The following is a 22,471-nucleotide window of genomic DNA, read 5'->3' on the forward strand; positions in this document are numbered from 1 at the left end:
CTTCAGAGAACATGACATTGACTTAAATTGATTTACTGGGGACAAACAACTTAGCCTAACCCTAACCCTAACTTTAACATAAACCTTAATCTAAACCTTATCCTAACTCTAAAACTTGTCTCCACCTTAGATGAATGATTTAAACATTATGTGGACTTGCTGTTTGTCACCACAAGAAAGAAAAGTCCCTGTAATGTGGGTGTGTGAACCGGTTCAAGTCCAGACAACAGGAGTAATACCTTGACAACACGCACACAAACAATATATAATATTATATTTTCTGTCCCTGAAACCGTTTATGGAACAGAGAATGAGTATAACTACATCAATCATGTTTGGTCCTACAAGCTAAACAATGAAAACAAGTCACTCAACAGATCAGCTTCAGTCTAACATGATCATAGCTTCTCTTCTCCTCTCTAAACCAAAAGTGACACAGGAACAGATTCAGCATCAAGCACAACAGAAATGACAGCGATGGACTCGTCTCATTTAGTTTGACAAATGTTTGATAAATGGATGAATGCAATGAAATAGACCTGGAAGCAAGTTGCATTATGATCTCTAACAAAAGTGTTTCTGATGACTCCTATGATATTATTTTGAATATATTGTTTTATTCGATATATCTCCTCCTACAGTCACATTTTCATTCTTCTCAAAGTTAGGTAAACTCCCAAACTTATCATTTGAATCACCGAACTTCCCCTGGGTGTGTGACACATGCTACACCAAATATAGCAACTGTTTTACAAGATTTCTCCTGAGGTATTAAGCAATATATAAACTCCAAAATGTATGGTTCAAACACACAACACATGATGAGTTGAGGGAGGTCACAGAACAGATCTGATGTCTGTTTTTTGAGTTCAGAGAACAGAATCAGGCAAATAGAAACTAATCTTCATTCTGTTAAAAAAAAAAAAACAGCTGCAACCCAGAGATAACGACTTTAAGGAAGAGTACCAGCACCCCGCTTGGTTGTATTCGGCACTTTTACCAACAGTCATGTGATTTCCTGGAAGCAGCCAGCCTGGCGGGTTGGCAAAGGTGCAAATAGCAACAAAGGATTCAAATCCATTGCTCTTGAACGACATCTAGTGAGAACTACAGCACAGGGTTGGTGAAGTGAGGGAAACACCACAAACTGCAGTGGCAGGTGTCAACAAGTTAAATCTCAAACTTTTTAAGAGCATAAAGAAGGAAATGTTAGATATAAGTCCGTGCGACAGATATGGTAGAGAATAAACCTGGAGACAAAACATTGTCTCTTAAACCACAAACAGAAACAGTGGATATCATAATCTGAGCTGAGATCAATTCTGACCGAGGTGTTTGTAGACGATCACTTATCAGTTGGTCTCATTAGTAGTTTTTATTTCAACGTCTTAAAATCGGTATCATGCCGCAAAAACCTCATTTTTAAGTTTGATGTACGTGTAAAATTCAACATTGACTTAATAAGTCCTACCTGAATGTGTTTAAGTAGTGGTATGTAATACTTTAACATATTAAAGACATTTAGATGATTTGGCAGATTTGGGCCGTATTTGAGTGGCCAACATCCGTATGCTATCTGAGCTATATAGCAACAATTTTATTTATTTCTGCATATAATCCCTAATCTTAATCTCTTCCATCTGGATAGCTGCTCTTTCCTCAAATCAGGACTAATCCCCCCACACAAGATCATCCTTCATTAATGAAATGTTCCATGATAAGGTATCAGATCATCTTTTTCTTTGAAGGAGAATTCTCCTGAATCCTGTTCAAAAGCTGGGACGTGCACAGTTGGTGAACGTGGCTCATTTTAGTATTTCTGTTTCTTGCAGCCACGAACACACCACAGACTGAAAACTGTCAACCTTGGAGCTAGGACTCGTTTCAAGGCCCAGTGGAAACCCTGAGTGTGTAGAGAAGCAGCTTGGTTATGAAGCAGTATTTTCAGTTTGGCGCGTCTGCTTAGGGTTTGTGTTCCAGTAGCTGTTGTGATGCATCTGATCAAGTAACTGAATGTGTAAACCAGCTGGACTCAAACTGAAACAGGAGCAGCTACGGTGACAAGGAGCTGAGCTCCACCAGTTAATCATGGTTTTTATTTGATTGCTAGAGTCACTGGATACTTCTCGTTTGTAATCTCTTGAACATGGAGAAAGTGATTGAGTCTCAGTGGACAGTCACTGTCACCACATAGAGAGACAATTGAGTGATCATTGAGAGGTTGGGAGGGGGACATCGTGATGAAGATCATGAGGAAGAGCAACAGCGCACCATGTGCTTGTTTCAGGCACTTTCACCATTAAACCCAGGAGATCATGTGATTTCCCCTAAACTCCACCTAGAGAATCAGGTTAACTGGCTGCCATGAGTGTTGGCTGAAGAGCTTAATGACAGATCCTGAGTGCCCCCAAGTGGAATGAAATAGGTATTGATATAAAAACATTGAAGGTAGTGAAACTCATCCATCAATTATCTATACTGCTTTTCCTTTGAGGGTCACATGGCCGGATGACATTGAGGCGAGAGGCAGCGTACACCCTGACCAGGTCCTCAGCTCATCACTGGGCCGAGTCCGACACATGGTGACAAACAGCCAGTCATGCTCAGATTTATACATATGATCAATCAAGAGTCTCCAGTTAACCTTCATTTCTTTGGACCGTGAGAGGAACCCAGAGAAAATCGACTCTGGGAGAACATGTTAACTCCACATAGAAAGGCCCCTGACCTCTGGGATTCAAACCTTCTTTCTGTGACAGATGTGGGCCACTTCAGGCAATAATGGCACCTCTGGACTTCCTGTTGCCCAAAGGATGTGAGAGGTAAGTGGTTAAAGTTTTGTGTGCAAAATATCTTATATTAAGAGAGTCATATGCTGCCAAAGAGATTCGTTTTACTGGATTAGCATGATAATCTAATTTCATATCAGTCATCATCTTTGCTGATTTTATAAGTATTTCTAATATTTCCAGCAGTAGGCCCTACTTCACAGCATTATTATTATTATTATTATTGATGTTGTTGTTTTTGTTGTTGTTAATAATTGTACAGCACTTTTCAAAGCAGCTGTTAAAAAGTACAAAGACAACAAACTAAAAGTATGGGTTAACGTTTCATTTAGTTGCTGTGGATTACACAACCCAACAGCAACAGAGATCAAAAAGACTGCAGGTGACATTTTTTAACTACTCGTGATATTTTTTAAAGGTAAATGGAAACAATTGTTTGTGTTATTTACTATAAATTCGAATTGTGTTTGTCGTCCATTTTAACTCGGTGGCCACCAGATGGCGACATAGCATTATACAGTGCATTTCTATAACCTGAAATGCAGTGACCTCCAGTGTCCAGTAGATGGCACATTGATCTAAACAGTAACAGACTGTCAGATTTTACTCAACCTGCTGCTCAACATGAGGATTAGTTGTTTTACTTGTTGACTTCCCTCTAATTTCTAATCTTAATCTGTACCTTCTGGTTAGATGCTCTTTCCTCAAATTGGGCCTAATCCCCCCCACACAAGATCCTCCTTCATTAAAAGAAATTATGATTCCTGTGAAGTCGGTTAAATCCTGATCAACAGCTGTGAAGTGCACGTGGCTCATATTTAGTGTTAAAGACATTCATCCTGACTAGAGATAGTTACACATTTTTATTTCTTCAATATTAGTTGAGTGATACAATATTCAATTGCTTTTACATAAATTATTCTCATAAACGCATATTGGAACTTAATTGCGCATACAAAAATATACTTGCATACATTTTTGTGGGCATAAAGGTCGCGATTGATTTAAGACATTGTGTGCAAAATAAAGTAAGTATTAAGAGTGTCAGAGACATATGCTACCAAAGAGATTAGTTTAACAGGATTAGCATGGTAATCTTATTTCAGAACAGTCATTTTCTTAGCTGATTTTATTTGTATCTCCTTTATTTCCAGCATCAGGCCCTACATCACAGAATTAATAATAACAATACTACTACTGCTACTCCTATTACTACAACTACTACTAATAATAATAATAAACATTGTACAGCACTTTTCAAAACAGCTGTTACAAAGTACTTCACAATAAGAACAAACAAAAAAAGACAACAAACCATAGAAGGGAACAAGCAAAATAATATAATTTACAATCAAAGACAGCAAATGATTTAAGACAACATTATTTAAGGTTAACGGAAAAATTTAAAAGAAAATTAACTATTCTATAGTTGCTTTCCAAAAAGCAACTATCCCGCTGAGGCCATTTGGTAAAAGTGAGTCTTGAGGGCTGATTTAAAAGCAGCATTGGTAACACTTTTAATTTGGAGGGTTACATCTCTCTTCCTCTCTAACTCCAAAAAAAGCCAGTCTCTATTGAGAGGAAGTAATTCACCTCTCTGTCTTCTCCCTTCTATGAGAGTATAATGAAGTGTCCCCGCTCAGGTTCACACATTTACAACTCATTTTGCATGACTACATCATTTGCTGTTGTCCTGGATTTGGATAGAGTAATGATGTGGTCTGAGTCAAAAAAGATCCCATTACATTTTTGTGCAGATCTGCATCAGGGGGCTGATCCAGGGTTTTGAGATGGAGAAATTTTCAATTCATGTACCTTGATAAAAAAAAACACATTTAGAGGACTGATATTTATGAGTGTGTGAAATAAGATGCATATCCAAATAAATCATGTAAATTTAAATGTTGTGTTTTCATAAGGGGACTATGGACCCTGGTAGTGTGTCCTCTATCATGCCCTTTTAGTTTGAAATGATTTAGGCAATAATAAAACATGCAACCATTTGGTTGGTTTGGCCATTCATGCCACAAGTGCACTCATGATGCAGTAGAAGTCACACAAATACACAGAGCTGATGTAAATGGAAACCATTTAAGTAAAAGAGGTAATTTTTATTTGGAAATGTGTATTTTCTTGGCAGAAAACACATTTGCACAGGTCAACCGAAAAAGGTAGAGTTGTGTTTTTGAATACAGGCTTTGAAAAGCAAACAATAACACATTGGGATGCAAATAGAAATAACGCATGGCTAGCTAAAGAAGCTAGTGACAAACAATGTGACTGAATCCAACACATCTCTACTGAACAACTGATGCTTGCATTTGACAACTTTTCAGAGATAATGTGGCGTTAAAGAGACAACAGCACTGCAGTGTAGGAAACTTTCATACACAGTGTTCCTCTGTGTCTGAACAATGCAGCCTGCACCAGTGGCCTAAGGGGCTGTTGTTGCTAAGGAAGGTTTGCCAGCTATAGGGAGGAAAGTGAAAGAACTGATATGTGAAAACATGGAACCACACACACACACATATAATATGTAACACTCAGAGTTATTACCTAACAGCGTATTTATGACACCAGGCTCAACAGCATTAAAGCAGTGTCCATAGTGCAGCTGGTGTTTCTGTGTAAAACTCTACTTCAGCGTGTGACTCAGTACAGAAGCGTCGTGAAGGAAAGAGCTTCCTTGGCAACCATTTCTGAGCTGACGTAGCCAAGAGGTCATTAGATGGGGAGTGTGTGTGTAAATATGTATGAATATGTTTATGGTTGTGTGGATAAATACTTTTATCCATTTTGGTTGATCATCACCACTTAAAAATGTACTATTGAGGGTTTAGAGGTTTTGGAGACATGGTTATAATTAGATAAGGGCATTATTTGTGATGCCTCTGGTTGGGGTAAGGAGCTTGAGAATACATTATGTCGATGAGAATGTGTGTGTGTGAGAGTGTCTCTGTGTGTGTGTGTGTGTGTGTGTGTGTGTGTGTGTGTGTGTGTGTGTGTGTGTGTGTGTGTGTAGGAGAGAGAGAGAGAGAGCACAGATGATGAGTCAGAGGAGGCTGATTCTGACGTAATCTGCCGACCCCTCCCTCCTTCCTGTTCTCCTACATGGCTTTTCCTGCATGTTCAGGTCAGATCCTGGTTCCCCACAAAACAATAACAATGCATGAATAGATAAATCATAATATCTCATTGTCATCTGGAAAATAGATTTTATATATTAATCTATTTAAATTGAATCATATTCAGTTAGGATTAAATTAATATATTTTGAATGATTTCTTTACATTTCTCATATTTCGTTATTATTATCATATATATTTATTTCTGTCCAATAGGAATCCACACCTCAACAACCCAAACATTCTAAATTAATAATATGTGGTAAGCATATATTAGCAGGAAATCAATATTGAAATTGTAATTTTGTTTCAGGCACTGTGTCGTGACATGGAACTTTTGGTTTGGGGCTTTTGTCAATTAAATAATTTATTTTAATATGTTATATTGTGATTTCACTGTGTTTGTTTCTTTTATTTATAATCAATGTTTTATATCACTGCATATGATTGTAGTCAAACAGATGAGTAGATGAAACAACCTTTCTTTTGTATTTTTTTGAGTTGCAGAGATCTCTTCCCAGCAGTAGATGGACATAGTTGAATGTAGTAATAACCAATAAGGAATTAATAATAAGCCTATGATTAAATCTGGCTCTTCCATAATTTCCCCATATTTCTGTATTATCATATATTTCCATGTTGATTATGTAAGGGCCCCTTCCTGTAGAAATCCACATATAAACCACCAAAACATCCCAAACCATTGGAAACACGTGGTTAGCAAACACTAAAAAGATGTGGCAGGAAATTCACAATTAATTTAGGCAAATGATGATTCGATATTCATGGTATTGTGATTCAGGGGACGGTGGGAGAATAAAACCTAAACGTGCTGTTGGATCAGCCTCCTGCACTTTGACTCAGGGCTTCTTTGCTGCCTCTGCGCAGGCGCACGGGTCTCGATGGAAAACAAGAGCCTGGGATCCAGAGGAATCGACTTCAGGACAAAGTTGATATTTGCGACGTGTTTGAGACGCAAACGTCGCGGAGGATTCTTCCCTTCGGCGGAGGATTAACGTCACGATGGAGGAAAACAGGGAATCAGGCAACGACCCTGGATTCCTCCTCGTCATGTGACCGCCTCTGACCAATCGGAGCGCAGGAAAGGAAGCGGACGGTTCTAGCTTTGTTCGGCTTTTCTTGCAACTTTGTCCCCAAATCGAGCTCGAATCCCGGCTTGCATCGGCCCGTGGGGGCGCGGATCTACCGGAAGAGACGTTTTCATTTGAAAGGATGAAACGAGGAAGTTGAATTTATATTTTTTGCGCAGTGCCACGTGTTCAGGTTTGAGGAAGAGTGCGCTGCTGCGTCACATGACTCCCCTCCCCCCCCCGGCAGCAGAGGGGGAAGAAGGCGGCGGACATGTTGGAGGGAAACGTGCTGGTTAAAGAGAATCCAGCTGGAAGACGACGAGATTATTTGAAGAAAGGTTTCGCTCTGTTTTGGAATTTACCTCTCGACTCTTGTATTTATATGAATCCCAAGTTCCTTTGTTTTTGTTTTACTACCATACTTTACAAAAAGTATTTACTTTTTTTTGTGGATATTTTAACTTTTTAAAAACGTTTTTACGGAATTAGCTCGTGTGAAGTAATCTTGTATTTAACCCTGTGAGGACCAAGTTTAACCTCCGTGGTTTGTTTGAGTGACATTGTGGGGATCTGTAACCTTGCTGTGGGGGATGGGCGCATGTGCTTCTCTAACTCTTATCTGCTGGGTCCTGTAACTTTTTACAGATCTTTATAGATTCGGTGTTTCAGTGGTTTTCGTAGTTGTGGATTCAACAACTCGTGTAAAGCCTTCAAGGCCAGGTATAGTACTTGTATTTCCAAACTGCCTAAGATTATTAATCTTGTGGTTTAAATTGAGATCTTTGTGTTTAGTCGTCAAGTTTGGATCAAAGGAATTCGAAGTTAGTTAAAATGAGTTGTGAGGTCAGTTTTGAAAAGTGCTTCGTCATGCAGCTGGTTTTGGTCTTGTGAGCGTGATACTGGGGCCTTTGTGTGGAAGGAGTTTACTGCGTCGTCATTGTGGATCCAGTTGGATTTGTTCGCTTTATTCTTGAGTAGCGTGTGTTCGACGCCTCATGTGTTTTCCTCTGTTTGCAGCAGCAGAGAAGGCGACTCGTCCTCATGTGTTAACGTTTATCTTTCATGTTTTACTCGAGTTATTTCTTATAATTCGGTTGTAACACTTCAACATGGCGGCGGTGTTGCGGTCGTTCTGGTTAGAGGGGAGAGGCTCTGGGCTCCTCAGGGATACGCGTGACCCGGCGCAAGAACCAATCAGCTCGTTAGTATTCGCGCTGGAAGCCCGCGTTAGACCCGTGTCGTCCAATCATCGTCGTCGCTTTGCACACGTTGACGTAATGTAGTGCGAGGAGGAGGGGGGCTACTTCCATTTTGTACAGGACTCAGAGCGGAGCCAATCACAGGCCGTGTTTCTGTCAGGCAGGACGCGCACAGCCAATAGCATTGCGCCGTTCTCTTGACTGACAGCAGAAACTTGCGAATAGGTGGGCTCGAAAGGCTGTCTTTGTACCTCCCGCGTCAGGGGGCGTGGTGACTTTGATGAGCACCTGGAGCAGCCAATAGGAAGGCAGAGGGCGGTGACATGTCGGTGCAGTGTGGCCAATGGGGTGAACGATGAGTCTATAAAGGAACGGGTGTAGTCGCAGCGTCGCCATTTCAACGAAGCAAACCGGGCGGTGTTTTCGTGGCGGGGCGCGGAGAGCAGCGACGAGCAGAGACGGGTCCTGGGTTCTTAACAATCCGGATCCATCCGGACGGACATGGCCTCGAACCCGCTGCTTGACAGGTATCTACCGGTAAACCGACTCCCAGCTTCCCGCCAGGGGGATTATTTACTCCTTTTCCGTGATTATTCTCTGAGAACCGCAGCCGGTTTGCCCGGTTGCGAGTGGGAGAGAACCGGACGCTGAGTGTGACGCAGGAGGAAGCTCGGTAAAGAGATACGAATCTGTGCGGAGGAACTGTTAAGTGTCCGCGGGTTGAATCGAGCTGCTGCTCGGTCGAGGCGCCATCTTCCGCAGCGCTCTGCCGCTGGCCGCTCTCCCGCTGCCTGCTAGTTGTGCTAGCTGTTAGCATTAGCTTCAGACCCCAGCGCTCCACCGCTCTATGCGACTCGCAGGCGGTGTGAGTTGTTAAAGAGTCCGTGTGTCACTGATCTGATGCAACTGCCCGACACAACAATTTAAGTGTAGCATGCAGCGTTAGCAGGTGCTGATTTATAACTGGACCATGGTATCGTATAGGCGGTTAGTGGTGTAGCGGGCAGAGGAGCGAGGTCACGCCGGTGTTTCGACTCGTTCCGCCTGTTGTTATTGTAGCCATGTGACGGTGAGTGTTGTGTACCGGTAAAACAACACTGCGTGTAAGCCCCGGGTTAACTCCACTAACCGTACCAGTTCCATCACCGTTATTTATATATGGTTCATCACTAAGATCTGAATGTGAGCAGGAGGACGGATGTTGTTGCTCCAGTTTGAGGTGTGCTTATCGGGGGTGTTGGGTGTTACAGTCGGTTGCCTGGTTACAGCCCTGGAAGTCGCACAAGCGTTAGCATTAGCTGTAATTGTCGTAAAGATTTTTTTCAAATATCATTAAAGAACTCCACCGAATACCATTTTTTTTGTAAATTTTAACCTGATCAATCATTAATCATCTTCTTCTTCCAAATCATATGTATAGTATTATTTTCACTTTACAGTTTAAGATTAACTCTTGTTTTTGTTTAGGGATGTTAATGTTATGTACATACTTTCCCCCTTTTAATAATAAAGTACACTAACTGTCAAAATGTGTTTCCAAAAGTTGTATCATTCAAAAAGGCCTACCTTGCCATTAAAAATACATAATTCAAATATGTGCAGTTATCGCTTACAGTCCTGTCTTCATACATGTCAACTATTACTAAATATTTTCAAGGTCAGCTAAGTTAACAATTATTGTTGCTCAAATGGTTAATCAGGGGTACAGGTGGTAGACGTGCCCCCCCCATGTGATCACAGTATGATGTAAACACTGCAATACTCTTCAATATTTGCATCAGTTCCTTCAAGGTCACTCACTATACAGTGTAAACAGACTGGAAGTAGCCTCGGTGTGTATTTATCCCTGGAACACATCTTGTCAAGTCAGTAAGTCACCGGAGATGGTGACACTTCAGTTTGATGATTAAATTTCATTGACCTCAAAATGGGTTCTGTTGTTTTTCCAGCAGGGACATTGATTCCTTTGTGATATCATTGACATGCAAAATAAATTCAACACTCACGTGTATATCACCAGTATGACTCAATACCTTTTCAACCTGGTGTTGGCGGAGGTGAGGGAGTTGTGTTGTGTTTGTACCTGTGGACATATAACATTTGCGTGGAGTCACCAACACAGTAACACTTAGGTGATCTTAACATAACGGTAAGTTGTGTCAACATTATTTCTTCACAAAGTTGCTCTTGGTATTGAAGTGTCAACATCCCCTAAGAAGGCAGGCGGTCGGTGGGGGGGTAGACTTGTACAGCTGCTGGGAGTTCTCAGAAGTAAATCAGCCGTCACTGAACTCCCTCTGCTGATCAAAGCCAGCATAACCACATCCCAGGTTTCTTGAGTGTTCTGTAGAGATTAGGCTTGCTTACAATACCTGTGCAAAATTATTCTGCAAGGTGCAGAATAAGTATATGATAATATTAGATGTGGCGGTCCATGGCACAACAAGGTGTCAGAAGATATCTGTAGCAAGGCAGAGTGGCTGGTAGGAAACAAGTTTCCCAGCCTGCTGATGGTAATCTGGAGAAGTCTCGTCCTGAATAGTCCAGTCATTACTGTAACATGGCAGCTGAAGCTCCACCCATGATCCTTTGGGAGACCAGTGAGTTTTTTTTCCTTCAGGGAAATGAGGGTGGAGTTTCTGTGTGTGTAACTGGTGACATAGACAAAGCGGAGGAAGTGGTGGTCATGCCTGTTCTCCCAGGGCTGTGAGTGCTGATATGGCAGGAGTACATTCCAAGTCAGGCGGATGTCTGCCTGCTGAGTAATGTAAAGAATGTGCACCTTGTGAAGGGGATTTGCATCATACATTATGCAAGTGGGTGGTGCTGAAGGATAAATAAGAGTGGATGTCAACTAGGGGACACTACATTACTAAGATGACACAATAACATACTATATTTTTTATTTATGGGCCTGATATTATGAATCCATTAATACTGAGAAATAACACTTTGAGTGTATGCAGATACCACTTTCCACTTTAAATATAAAATATATAAAAATATAATAAAACTATTTCTTACACTCAGACATGCTGCAGGTTAGCATCATCCAAGCAGAAGTTGAGACAAAGGTCATGCTTTTTTGGTTTAATTCCATCTCTTTTGTAAGTTGCTGTAAATGCTATCGATGAACCTGGTTACATTTAATACACTGGGCTCATTTCATAACTAAGAAATGGATGGCGTTGTATTAGGGTTGATTAATAGACAATGAGTTTTCTAAGGTTTGGCAACTTGGATAAACAGCTCATTGGTTTTTCAACTATGCTCCCCACAGCTCCCACATCGGGCTTGATGTTGGCATAATGGGAGTCACACAGATGGACCAGGGCACAGCAGGAAAACGCATCCGAAAACCTTCACTGCTCTACGAGGGCTTTGAGAGTCCAGGGATGCCCACCATCAGTCAGATGGCCCAATCGGGACCCCCTCACCCGCTGGTGAAAGACCCCAACCGGGATGGAAAGATGACAAACCAACTTCAGTTCCTGCAAAAAGTCCTGCTCAAGTCCTTGTGGAGGCACCACTTTGCCTGGCCCTTCCACGAACCTGTAGACGCAGCCAAGCTCAGCCTGCCTGTGAGTGTGAACTGTGTGAAATCTGACATTAACAACAAGCTCAATGTCCAGTGTGGTGTCTCGCTGCCGGGGGGGTCAGGGCGGGACTTAGACAGGCTATTCCAGGATGACAACAGGTTTATCTTGTGGCGCTGTTAAAAACATCCTCTGAAGACCTCTCCCTACCAGCCAATTTGACCATTACTGTTAGTGGACATTATCATCTATTTTATCATCAAAATTACTGTGACTAGAAGGATATCAACACCAGTTCCACCACTACAGGCTAATATAACTGGTTTTGAATCTGTATAGAACCACGGTTAAGAAGTAATCTTAAGAAGTTTTCTATCCTTTTTCATGACTTGAAAGTGTCTGTCTTCCTCCAGGACTATCACAAGATCATCAAAACTCCCATGGACATGGGCAGCATTAAAAGGAGATTGGAAAATAATTTCTACCGCAGTGCCAGTGAGTGCATGCAGGACTTCAACACCATGTTTACCAACTGCTACATTTATAACAAGGTAAGAGAGTGCGTGTGAGAGAGAGAAATAACCCGGTAACAGATTGTCTGATGCCTGCCAGAAAAGTGCTGCTTGTTGTCTTGAGAACTTGCAAAAATGCAGTTTTCTTTATCCACAAACCAGAGACATTTGTTAAAAGTTTCTGGTGTTGTAAACTTCCTCCTCTGCAGCCTACAGATGACATAGTGCTGATGGCCCAGTCCCTGGAGAAGGCGTTCCTACAGAAAGTTGCTCAGATGCCCCAGGATGAGTTGGAGCTTCCCTCAGCGCCTCTACGGAGCAAACCAGTCAAACCTGGCAAAAAGGGCAGAGGAAATGCAGGTGAGTCCTGGCTGCAAGAAAGAAAAAAAACTAAAACAGATGTATGACCACAATTCAGGTTACTTAATATTTTAGTTAATGCTAATATTTTCGGTAGTTTTTCCTCACTCTTGTTGAGGGTAAGGAGCAGAGGATGTCGCACCTTGTTAAGATCTGTGAAACTTTGTGAATCTGGGTTATCCAAATACAATTTGATGGATTGAGTCTCCCCCCTTTTCTCCCAGTCTCTGGAGGAGTGACAACAGCTCATCAGGTCCCAGCTGTCTCCCAGTCAGCGTACTCTCCTCCCACCCCAGAAACACCCGACTCCATTCTCTCCACCCCCCCACAAACACTTATGAGCAAGAGCTTGCCCTCTGTTCTTCCAACTGAACAGAGTATCCCCACCATTACAAGTCTGCCTCCCACCCAGCCCACTGCTAAGGTAACAGCTGACTGTTTGATCCTCGGTAGGCTCTGGACTCTAAACTATGGACCCAACACTCATCTAACCTTTCCTTTTTTCAATTACAGAAAAAGGGTGTGAAGAGGAAAGCAGACACAACCACCCCAACCACTGTAGCCATGCCAATCATGAGCACAATGGGTGTCAGTGGCATCAGCCTTGGGATGGGCGCTGGGCACAACTCGCCACTCACCCTGACTTCTCTTGAGGTGGACCATAACTCCAGCCTGGGGATGAACCAAGGCCTCAGCATCAGCCAGGGGATGGGGATGGGAATGGGGATGAGTATGGCCATGGGAATGGGCCGTGGAACAGTGATGATGGGTTCCAAATCATCAGGAAACAGCAGGAGAGGAGTAAGCGGCCGACCCATCAAGCCTCCCAAGAAGGATTTACCAGATTCCATTCTGCCGCCACCGGTGCGCCGCAGCAAGCTGAGCCCTCAGCTACGCTACTGCAGCGGGGTCTTGAAGGAGCTGCTGTCGAAGAAGCATGCAGCGTACGCCTGGCCGTTCTATAAGCCCGTCGATGCCTCAACACTCGGTCTCCACGACTACCACGACATCATCAAACAGCCCATGGACCTCAGCACCATCAAGGTACTTGTGTTAGAAAAACACAAACCGCTGTTTTCCAGTCCTGCAGTTCACAGTAGCAGATGAATCCAAACAATACAATACTGTTCCATCGCCATCATGTGGCGTCTGCCGAGATAAAAATATTAAAAACAGTCAAAAAGCAAATCATTTCAATACGCTATGTAATTAAAATCAGTGAACAGGACAATTCCAATCCCTAATGTTTCTGAAATTCAGAAGTAAACTCAAATCAATTTTTCTTTCTTGTCGTTAGCTCAAGATGGACGGCAGAGATTATCGTGATGCGCATCAGTTCTCTGCAGACGTCAGACTGATGTTCTCTAACTGCTACAAGTACAACCCCCCTGATCATGATGTGGTGGCCATGGCTAGAAAACTCCAGGTTAGTCTCCAGATTTCACTGATACCATTTTTAATTGTTAGATATGTTGCACAAGTTCATTGCCTCAAATCCTCGATGTTCCTGCTTGTAAACTGGTCCACGACCAACTGCTTTTCTTCATTTTAGGATGTCTTTGAATTCTGCTTTGCAAAGATGCCAGACGAGCCTCCGGCACCACCGAGCTCATCGTCCTCCTCGTCCTCGTCCTCTTCCTCATCTGAGAGTGAGCCCAGCAGTGAGAGTGAGGAGAGCGAGAGCAGCCCGAGCTCTGACTCTGAGGAGGAGAGGGCCAACCGGCTGGCGGAGCTGCAAGAGCAGGTTTGTACTTGACTCTAGGCCAGAGCAGGAAAACCGGAAGTCATAAAGTTTTAATTTGGCAAGACCCTTATTATGAACCTGTCTGTCTCTCTTCAGCTGAAAGCCGTGCACGAGCAGCTCACTGCACTCTCCCAGGGCCCCATCGTCAAACCTAAGAAAAAGAAAGACAAGAAAGACAAGAAGAAAAAGAAGAAGACTGTAGAAAAGGAGAAGCATCGGAGGATAGAGGAGGAAGAGCTGCCGCCGGTAAGGCCTCCAAAAACACCCAAAATTACCAAAACCCCAAAATCGAAGAGCAAAAGCGCTGTGGCCGTACCTGTTATACCGATCAAGAAGGCCCCGAGCAAGAAAAACAACAAGAGCAAGTGAGTACTGACACCGAGTGGACAAAGTTGGAACTGATAGCAAATGTTGCAAGTTGGATCAGGTTTTCTCAGGAGCTTTGTTCATGAGGAAACTGAAGAGAGACTGAATCCAGATTGAAATAGTCATCCCTGTTCAAAATTTGCACTTATTTAAAAGGATATTATATAATGTTATATTGGCATTTTTGGATTCTCGTCTTATAACCGACTCTCTATCTTTCTCCACCTCTCCTGACGTCCACTAGAGCCAAGAAGAGCCGCATGATGTTTAACTTGCCTCAGCCGGTCCATGAACCCATAGTGAGTCACTTTGACTCTGACGAGGAGGAGGAGACGGCGCCCATGTCGTATGATGAGAAGCGTCAACTCAGCCTGGACATCAACAAGCTGCCTGGCGAGAAGCTGGGCCGCGTGGTTTACATCATCCAGTCCCGAGAGCCTTCACTCAGAGACACCAACCCCGAGGAGATCGAGATCGACTTCGAGACGCTGAAGCCCTCAACGCTGCGGGAGCTGGAGAGATATGTCATGACGTGTCTGAGGAAGAAACCTCGAAAGCCATATGGTGAGTAGCACAAGCGCCGATATCATATGTTTCGCCTTTTTGATTATAATGTTTAGATGCTGGCGTGTGTTAAAGTGCACTTAGGTTGATGTAAAATACAGATTCTTTGAAAATGTAACACACATTTTAAGCCTTGGCGTTGGAGCTGTACATCTTTGAAAATGTGCGCTCGTCTTATTGATACTATACTTTTCTATTTGCATGTAGCAAGTAAACAGAACATGGCTGGCAAGTCCCGGGAAGAGCTCACTCTGGAGAAGCAGCAGGAGCTGGAGAGAAGGTTGATGGACGTCAGCGGGCAGCTGAACTCTGGAAAGAAACCTCCCAAGAGCAAACGTGAGTGATGCAGCTCATTAGAACACAAACCTCCACCAAGACACAACAGTCAAACTGCTCTGAGCTGCTCACACTCACAGATATCAGGCCTCTGCATGTGTCTACGTGCAGCATGTTTTCAATGTGCTGATATTATATGTTGACCTAACAAATCTTTATCTGATGATTATTTTCATTTGAAATGGCAGTAGACTCTTGAGTGTTCATCACATGTTCTTGACCGTTTGTGTGATTCTTTCCCCAGCAGAGAAACCTGCGACAGACACCAACACCCAGCCGGCACGCCTCAGCGCCAGCAGCTCGTCCTCGGACTCCTCTTCATCATCCTCTTCCTCCTCATCCTCAGACACAAGCGAATCCGACTCCGGCTGAGAAGCGGCAGGTGTTCCACGTCACAGGGGTCACGTGAAGGACCCTTAATGTCTCGATTACAAACCGAGTGGACTGAGCTGTAGTAGATCCACCGATGATGGAGCCGCAGGGCGGTTCGGACGGAACCGGCAGGAGACAGAACTGGTCCAACTCCTCAACGAGTGTCCAACCTAGACGGAGAGGGGCGGGGCTCTCACTGCGCTCGGCTCATTCATCCAGACCTGGACAGCAAACTTTGAGGGTTGATGAATGGATGGATCGTAGGAGACTCTTAGAAACGTCCTGCCGCTCTCTGGAGAACCGGCCTCGTCGTGCAGAGGGAGAAATGTCCTGCGAACAAAGGAGAAGAGCGGTGGATGCTTTGGAGGGATAAAGGTGCTAGAGCCAGAATCTGTCTTATTTCTGGCGATAATTTTCCTTCTTACCGAGCTCCCTGTCCTAATGCTGTATAGACGAGATGTACAGTTATATAAAAATCTATTTTTCTTTTATAAAGAAGCATTTTAATGAGCTAATTTATTCCCTCATTCTGGGAAAGATGTTCTGGCGTGGGGCGGAGTTGTGGTTTGTTTAGTTTTTTGGGGGGTTAACAAAGAGGGGAAGTGTGTGTGTGTGAGAGAGAGAGAGAATGAGTCATGTATGTGTTTGCATGCACATGCGTGAGTGTGTGACCCGGCACCACGAGTGCAGCCTTGTGAAATCCCTCGTAGTTTTGACGCAGGCGTTGAAAACCGGTCTGCACGCAGAAGCACCTTGGTTCAGCAGAAAACAGAATGCATGCAATACAGAGGAGCTGGCAACACCTGCATACTTATGTACTACTTTACTGCATCCTAGTGTACTCATGTTCTCGTTTAAAGGGTTGGCCACTGTACAGAAATGTGACATAACGCATCAGTTTGTATGTTAATATTTCTGTTCTCATGTTGGCTGTTTTTTTTTTCATCCCCTTTTTCAATTTCTCTGTAAACGTTTTGCTTTTTCTCTCTCTGTGACCAATCTGCTAATAAATGGTGAGGACGTGTCTTGTCCACTCACCCGTTCCGAAATAACATCCTGGTTCTTCTGATTTCTTCTGCAGTTTGATTTTGCCAAGACTTCAGTTCCAACAAGTAGGAGGAAAAAGCTTTTACTTTTATGTTTTTTTGATATTTTAATCATTAGTTTAAGCGTTAAGGTTCTGGATTGATTTTCATGAGCCGCCTGTTCTCAATGCTGCGGTGTCGCTAAAGTAAAAGTGCTTCTCAAACAACTCAAAGATCAACGGCAGCTCCTGAATGAGCAGAGTTTCATTAAAGAGTCATTTTACTGATTGGTGTGATTTGAAATCGCAGTAAAAGACGTTTTTTACCAAGATGTGGAGAGATTCCTTTCTTCTCCAGATGATAAACAACATAAAGAAAGTAAAGTTGCTGGCGGAAACATGAAAGTGTGTTCTATTAATTATAGGATCGTAGGTAAAAAAAGTTGTTTTCATGTGAGTAATAAAGATGCACTGTTGGTTTTGGTGGAAATACTAAAAAGTGATTTAGGTTATGGGGTTTTTTCCTTTTCTTTTAACATTGTCTGAATTGAGTTTAGATGATTGTGTTTGATTATTTATTTGAACAGATTCGTTTTTCTTTTCATAATTCTGAAAGTTATCAAAAGCTTTTAAGTTAAAGTCTGAAATGTGAAACAAGTCAGTTAAACTTTGGGGATTGTAGAAGTGTAAATATTTTACAGTCTCATATCTATAAGCATGTTTTTCTTTCCTCTTCAGTAACTTAGTTCAGAGTTTTTTCTTTGGTTTCTCTTCTGAGACTAGAATACTCCAGTTGTCAGTTTCATTCTTTTGCAGTTTGTCAGCAAGCTTTGTGTCTCTGTCATTTCATCTGAACATCTGTACAGAAATAAACTGAGACGTTTGTCTTTACACCGACTGCCAAGACATTTTATTCAAGTTTATAACAGGGAAGAGTGAGTTTGAAGAAACATCGAAGAAAAAGATAATTTTTTATTCTTCAGCACTGATAATATTTCTGCTATAAATGAGGAGTCTGTCAGGGCCATGAAACTTGTCTATGCTGCTTTTTTAGTGTCAACATTTATAGTTTTGACAGAATTTTGTATCCTTGATTTGACTTCAGTGGAGAGAGTTTAGTTTAACTTAGTCAATTTTACAATATTATTATTTAATTTAAATTGTATATACTTATATCCATCAAATGAAAGACAAAAAGAAAACAGAAGCTTAATGACGATGAAGAAATGTAACAAATAATTTGTGATGAATTAATCTCCCTCTTGTGGACAAAGTGCGTCACTACAACTAAACGGTACAGAAACTAGTCTTATTTTTTAGTGCTTCCCGGGAGTAGTTGTATTCTGTTGTTTTAACTTGATCAATGATGTGCAATTCATTCACTGTAAATATCCTCACGCTGCATATATTTCTTATCTATTTACTCTGTTTATAGCTGTTTAATTACATTCATATATTTCTATATATATATTTTATATTCCTTACACTTAAGTATTGCATGTTACTTACTACTATTTAAGATTATCTTATTTTATTTTATTATGAACCTTTAATCTGTTGTGACCAGTTTTTAAGTATTTTTTGTCACTTTAAAGTTATTCGCTATTCAGACGGACAATAGTTTTATTTTGTAAAGTGCTCACCGGAACAGTGGTATTCTGTTATTTCAACTTGATCAATAAAATCTCCCTCTGGTGGTCACAGTGCGTCACTACAACTGCACTGTTCAGACATGAGTGTAAATTCGTCGGTGGGTCTTTCTGCCCTCTAGCGGCGACAATGAGGAATTACACTACTAGTGTCAAGTTAGATATACTTCAATAAAGAAAATATTTCCGATAAGTGATTTCAGAACAAAAGAGGAACGACAGACGAAAGTGAGATGACGGTGTGTGATTCTCGGTAAACGGAGCCTCAGTAAACTGGAGATGATTCGTGAGAGTTAATTTCCACAGTTTAGATCCAGCAGCTTCATGTTTATAAACTTTTAACGATTCGTGATTCATTAACGGAACCGGAAATGAAACCAAACACTCGGTGTTTTGGTGCCCTCAAGTGGACAACCCTGAAACTACAACAACACGAGAGGACTCCATCATGGCGGCCGCTGTGAGGTGTGAGACTCTTGTCGAGGCTGACTCTGGTGATTCATTAACAGAACTAGAAATAAAACCATTCACTGGGTGTTTTGACTTTTGGTTTCAGGAAGTTAAATTGTCCTGATTCATTATCCTTATATTTTAAATGAGATCATTTTAACTTAACGAGACGAATCAAGGCTGAAAAACTGAAAGTTAAGTGAAGTAAAAGCCGCAGACTTCTGATCTTTTTAACTTTTAATAAAAAACCTTTCTTTAATTTAAACTAATAGCATCCAATGAAAGACAAAATATTACACTCAAACTGTTTTATACACTGAAAGTAAAATTAAAATACTTTTCAGAAATAACACCCCAAATAAAACGGTTTTTATTGTGTGTTAATCACAGTAAAGGTGCAGTGAATAGACCAAAACCTGTATTGAGAATAATCTTTACTGTGAGTTAAACATTATCCTGATGATAATTTGCTCTAAAAATAATAAATAAATAATAAAAAAATCTGTTTAAGCAAATTATATCTCGGCTGTGCAATATTCACTTTGCTGTATTCATCTGTCTGTGCAATATAAACGGTTCATGTGCAATTCATTCACGGAAAATATCCTCATACTGCATATATTTCTTCTTTATTTGCTGTGTTTATAATAGTTTAATTACATTCATATATTTCTATATATATTTTTATATTCCTTACACTTAAGTATTGCATGTTACTTATAACTTGCTGATGTCTTTTTGAATCTTGCTGCTGTAAAACAGCAAATTTCCCCATTGTGAGACTAATAATGATTAACTTATCTTATTTTCTTATGCACCTTTAATCTGTTGTTATCTGACTCGTTAAAATGTACTGGTTGATAAACCTTTAAACCTTTAAAAAGTATACATGAGTATTTTCAACTTGGGTGAAGTATTTATGACTGTGTGTGCCGGAAGAAGTTGTATTCTGTTATTTGAACTTGATCAATAATCTCCCTCTGGTGGTCATAGTGCGTCACTACAATTGAACTGTTCAGACACTTGTTTTATTTTTTAAAGTGTTTACCGGAAGTAGTTGTATTCTGTTATTTGAACTTGATCAATAATCGTCCTCTGGTGGTCATAGTGCGTCACTACAGCTACTGTTCAGACATGAGTTTAAATGTGACGTTGGGGCTTTCTGCCCTCTAGCGGCGACAATGAGGAACTACACGACCAGTGTCAAGTTAGATATACTGCAGGAAAATATTTCCGATAAGTGATTTCAGAACAAAAGAGGAACGACAGATGGAAGTGAGATGACGCTGAGTGAATATCGGTAAACGGAGCCTCAGTAAACTGGAGATGATTCGTGACGGTTCATTTCCACAGTTTAGATCCAGCAGCTTCATGTTTAAAAACTTTAAACGACTCGTGATTCGTTAACGGAACCGGAAATGAAACCAAACACTCGGTGTTTTGGTGCCCTCAAGTGGACAACCCTGAAACTACAACAACACGACAGGACTCCATCATGGCGGCCGCTGTGAGACTCGTGTCGAGGCTGACTCTGGTCACCGGTACATTTAGACTTTAACACACTTTCTAATGTTTTTAGACGAATATACAGAGAACATGTGTCGATGTCCTGACGTGTTTTCAATCTTTTTATTTACATCAACTTGACCAGTTCAACCGAGTTTAAATGAGCCTGAGGTTTTGTTGTGGAACTTTGCTGCAGTTGGTTTAGTTTTAGTTTGTGAACTTTCTTACAGGAAGTTAAATCTTCCTGATTCATTATCATTATATTTTATATAAGTTCAGTTTTAACTTAACGAGACGAATCAAGGCTGAAAAACGGAAAGTTAACTGAAGTAAAAGCCGCAGATTTCTGATCTTTGTAACTTTTAATAAAAAACCTTTCTTTAATTTAAACTAATAGCATCCAATGAAAGACAAAAAGAAAACAGAGGTTTAATGAACATGAAGAAATCAGAAATATAACATAAGTATTACACTTCAATCTGTTTTATACACTGAAAGTAAAATTAAAATACTTTTCAGAAGTAACACCACAAATAAAATGTTTTTAATTGTGTGTTAATCACAGTAAAGGTGCAGTGAATAGCACAAAACCTGTCATGAGAATAATCTTTACTGTGAGTTTTATAGAAAGCTTAACATTATCCTGATGATAATTTTCTCTAAAACTAATAAATAAATAATAAAAAAATCTGTTTAAGTAAATTAAATCTCAGCTGTGCAATACTCACTTTGCTGTATTCATCTGTCTGTGCAATATAAACGGTTCATGTGCAATTCATTCACTGAAAATATCCTCACACTGCATATATTTCTTTTTTATTTGCTCTGTTTATAATAGTTTAATTACATTCATATATTTCTATATATATTTTTATATTCCTTACACTTAAGTATTGCATGCAGGGCCGGGTCTAGACAGGCATGTATGAGGGGGCAGCCACAAATCTTGAGGGGGCATTGTGCTTTATTATATTATTATTATTATAAATTGGGATTTAGTTTGAGGGGGCACAACATTTATTTGAGGGGGCCAGGCCTCCTCTTGCCCCTGCCTAGACCCGGCCCTGATTGCATGTTACTTATAACTTGCTGATGTCTTTTTGAATCTTGCTGCTGTAAAACAGCAAATTTCCCCATTGTGAGACTAATAATGATTAACTTATCTTATTTTCTTATGCACCTTTAATCTGTTGTTATCTGACTCGTTAAAATGTACTAGTTGATAAACCTTTAAACCTTTAAAAAGTATAAATTAGTATTTTCAACTTGGGTGAAGTATTTATGACTGTGTGAACCGGAAGAAGTTGTATTGTGTTATTTGAACTTGATCAATAGTCTCCCTCTGGTGGTCACAGTGCGTCACTACAACTGAACTGTTCAGACACTTGTTTTATTTTTTAAAGTGTTTACCGGAAGTAGTTGTATTCTGTTATTTGAACTTGATCAATAATCGCCCTCTGGTGGTCATAGTGCGTCACTACAGCTACTGTTCAGACATGAGTTTAAAAGTGACGGTGGGGCTTTCTGCCCTCTAGCGGCGACAATGAGGAACTACACGACCAGTGTCAAGTTAGATATACTGCAGGAAAATATTTCCGATAAGGGATTTCAGAACAAAAGAGGAACGACAGACGGAAGTGAGATGACAGTGTGTGATTCTTGGTAAACGGAGCCTCAGTAAACTGGAGATGAGTCGTGACGGTTCATTTCCACAGTTTAGATCCAGCAGCTTCATGTTTATAAACTTTAAACGACTCGTGATTCGTTAACGGACCCGGAAATTAAACCTATCACTCGGTGTTTTGGTGCCCTCAAGTGGACAACCCTGATACTACAACAACACGACAG

At 41.1% G+C, this 22,471-nt stretch overlaps 1 protein-coding gene across 3 annotated transcripts; it reads left to right on the forward strand.

Annotated features, from left to right (window-relative positions):
* Positions 1-6,871: 6,871 nt before the first annotated feature.
* Positions 6,872-17,046, forward strand: brd2a (bromodomain containing 2a). 3 transcript variants are annotated; one of them, XM_061092287.1, is made up of 12 exons: positions 6,872-7,343; positions 11,485-11,785; positions 12,154-12,291; positions 12,462-12,612; positions 12,837-13,036; positions 13,126-13,656; positions 13,910-14,038; positions 14,165-14,356; positions 14,453-14,721; positions 14,967-15,286; positions 15,494-15,622; positions 15,867-17,046. In XM_061092287.1, the coding sequence occupies exons 2-12, from the start codon at positions 11,513-11,515 to the stop codon at positions 15,992-15,994; spliced, it is 2,460 nt and encodes an 819-aa protein (XP_060948270.1). In that variant the 5' UTR covers positions 6,872-7,343; positions 11,485-11,512; the 3' UTR covers positions 15,995-17,046. The 3 variants fall into 3 exon arrangements, with proteins under 3 accessions (XP_060948270.1, XP_060948268.1, XP_060948269.1); XM_061092285.1 differs by lacking the exon at positions 6,872-7,343 and adding an exon at positions 7,379-8,731; XM_061092286.1 differs by lacking the exon at positions 6,872-7,343 and adding an exon at positions 7,379-7,725.
* The last annotated feature ends 5,425 nt before the right edge of the window (positions 17,047-22,471 follow it).

Source organism: Limanda limanda, chromosome 19 (genome assembly GCF_963576545.1).
Source record: "Limanda limanda chromosome 19, fLimLim1.1, whole genome shotgun sequence".
Lineage (NCBI taxonomy): Eukaryota > Metazoa > Chordata > Actinopteri > Pleuronectiformes > Pleuronectidae > Limanda > Limanda limanda.

Coding starts and splice junctions, on each gene's coding strand:
- brd2a (XM_061092285.1), top strand. CDS start 8,706: ATGGCCTCGAACCCGCTGCTTGACAG. Junction 12,292..12,461: donor ACTGCTACATTTATAACAAG/GTAAGAGAGTGC, acceptor CCTCCTCTGCAG/CCTACAGATGACATAGTGCT. Junction 12,613..12,836: donor AAAGGGCAGAGGAAATGCAG/GTGAGTCCTGGC, acceptor CTTTTCTCCCAG/TCTCTGGAGGAGTGACAACA.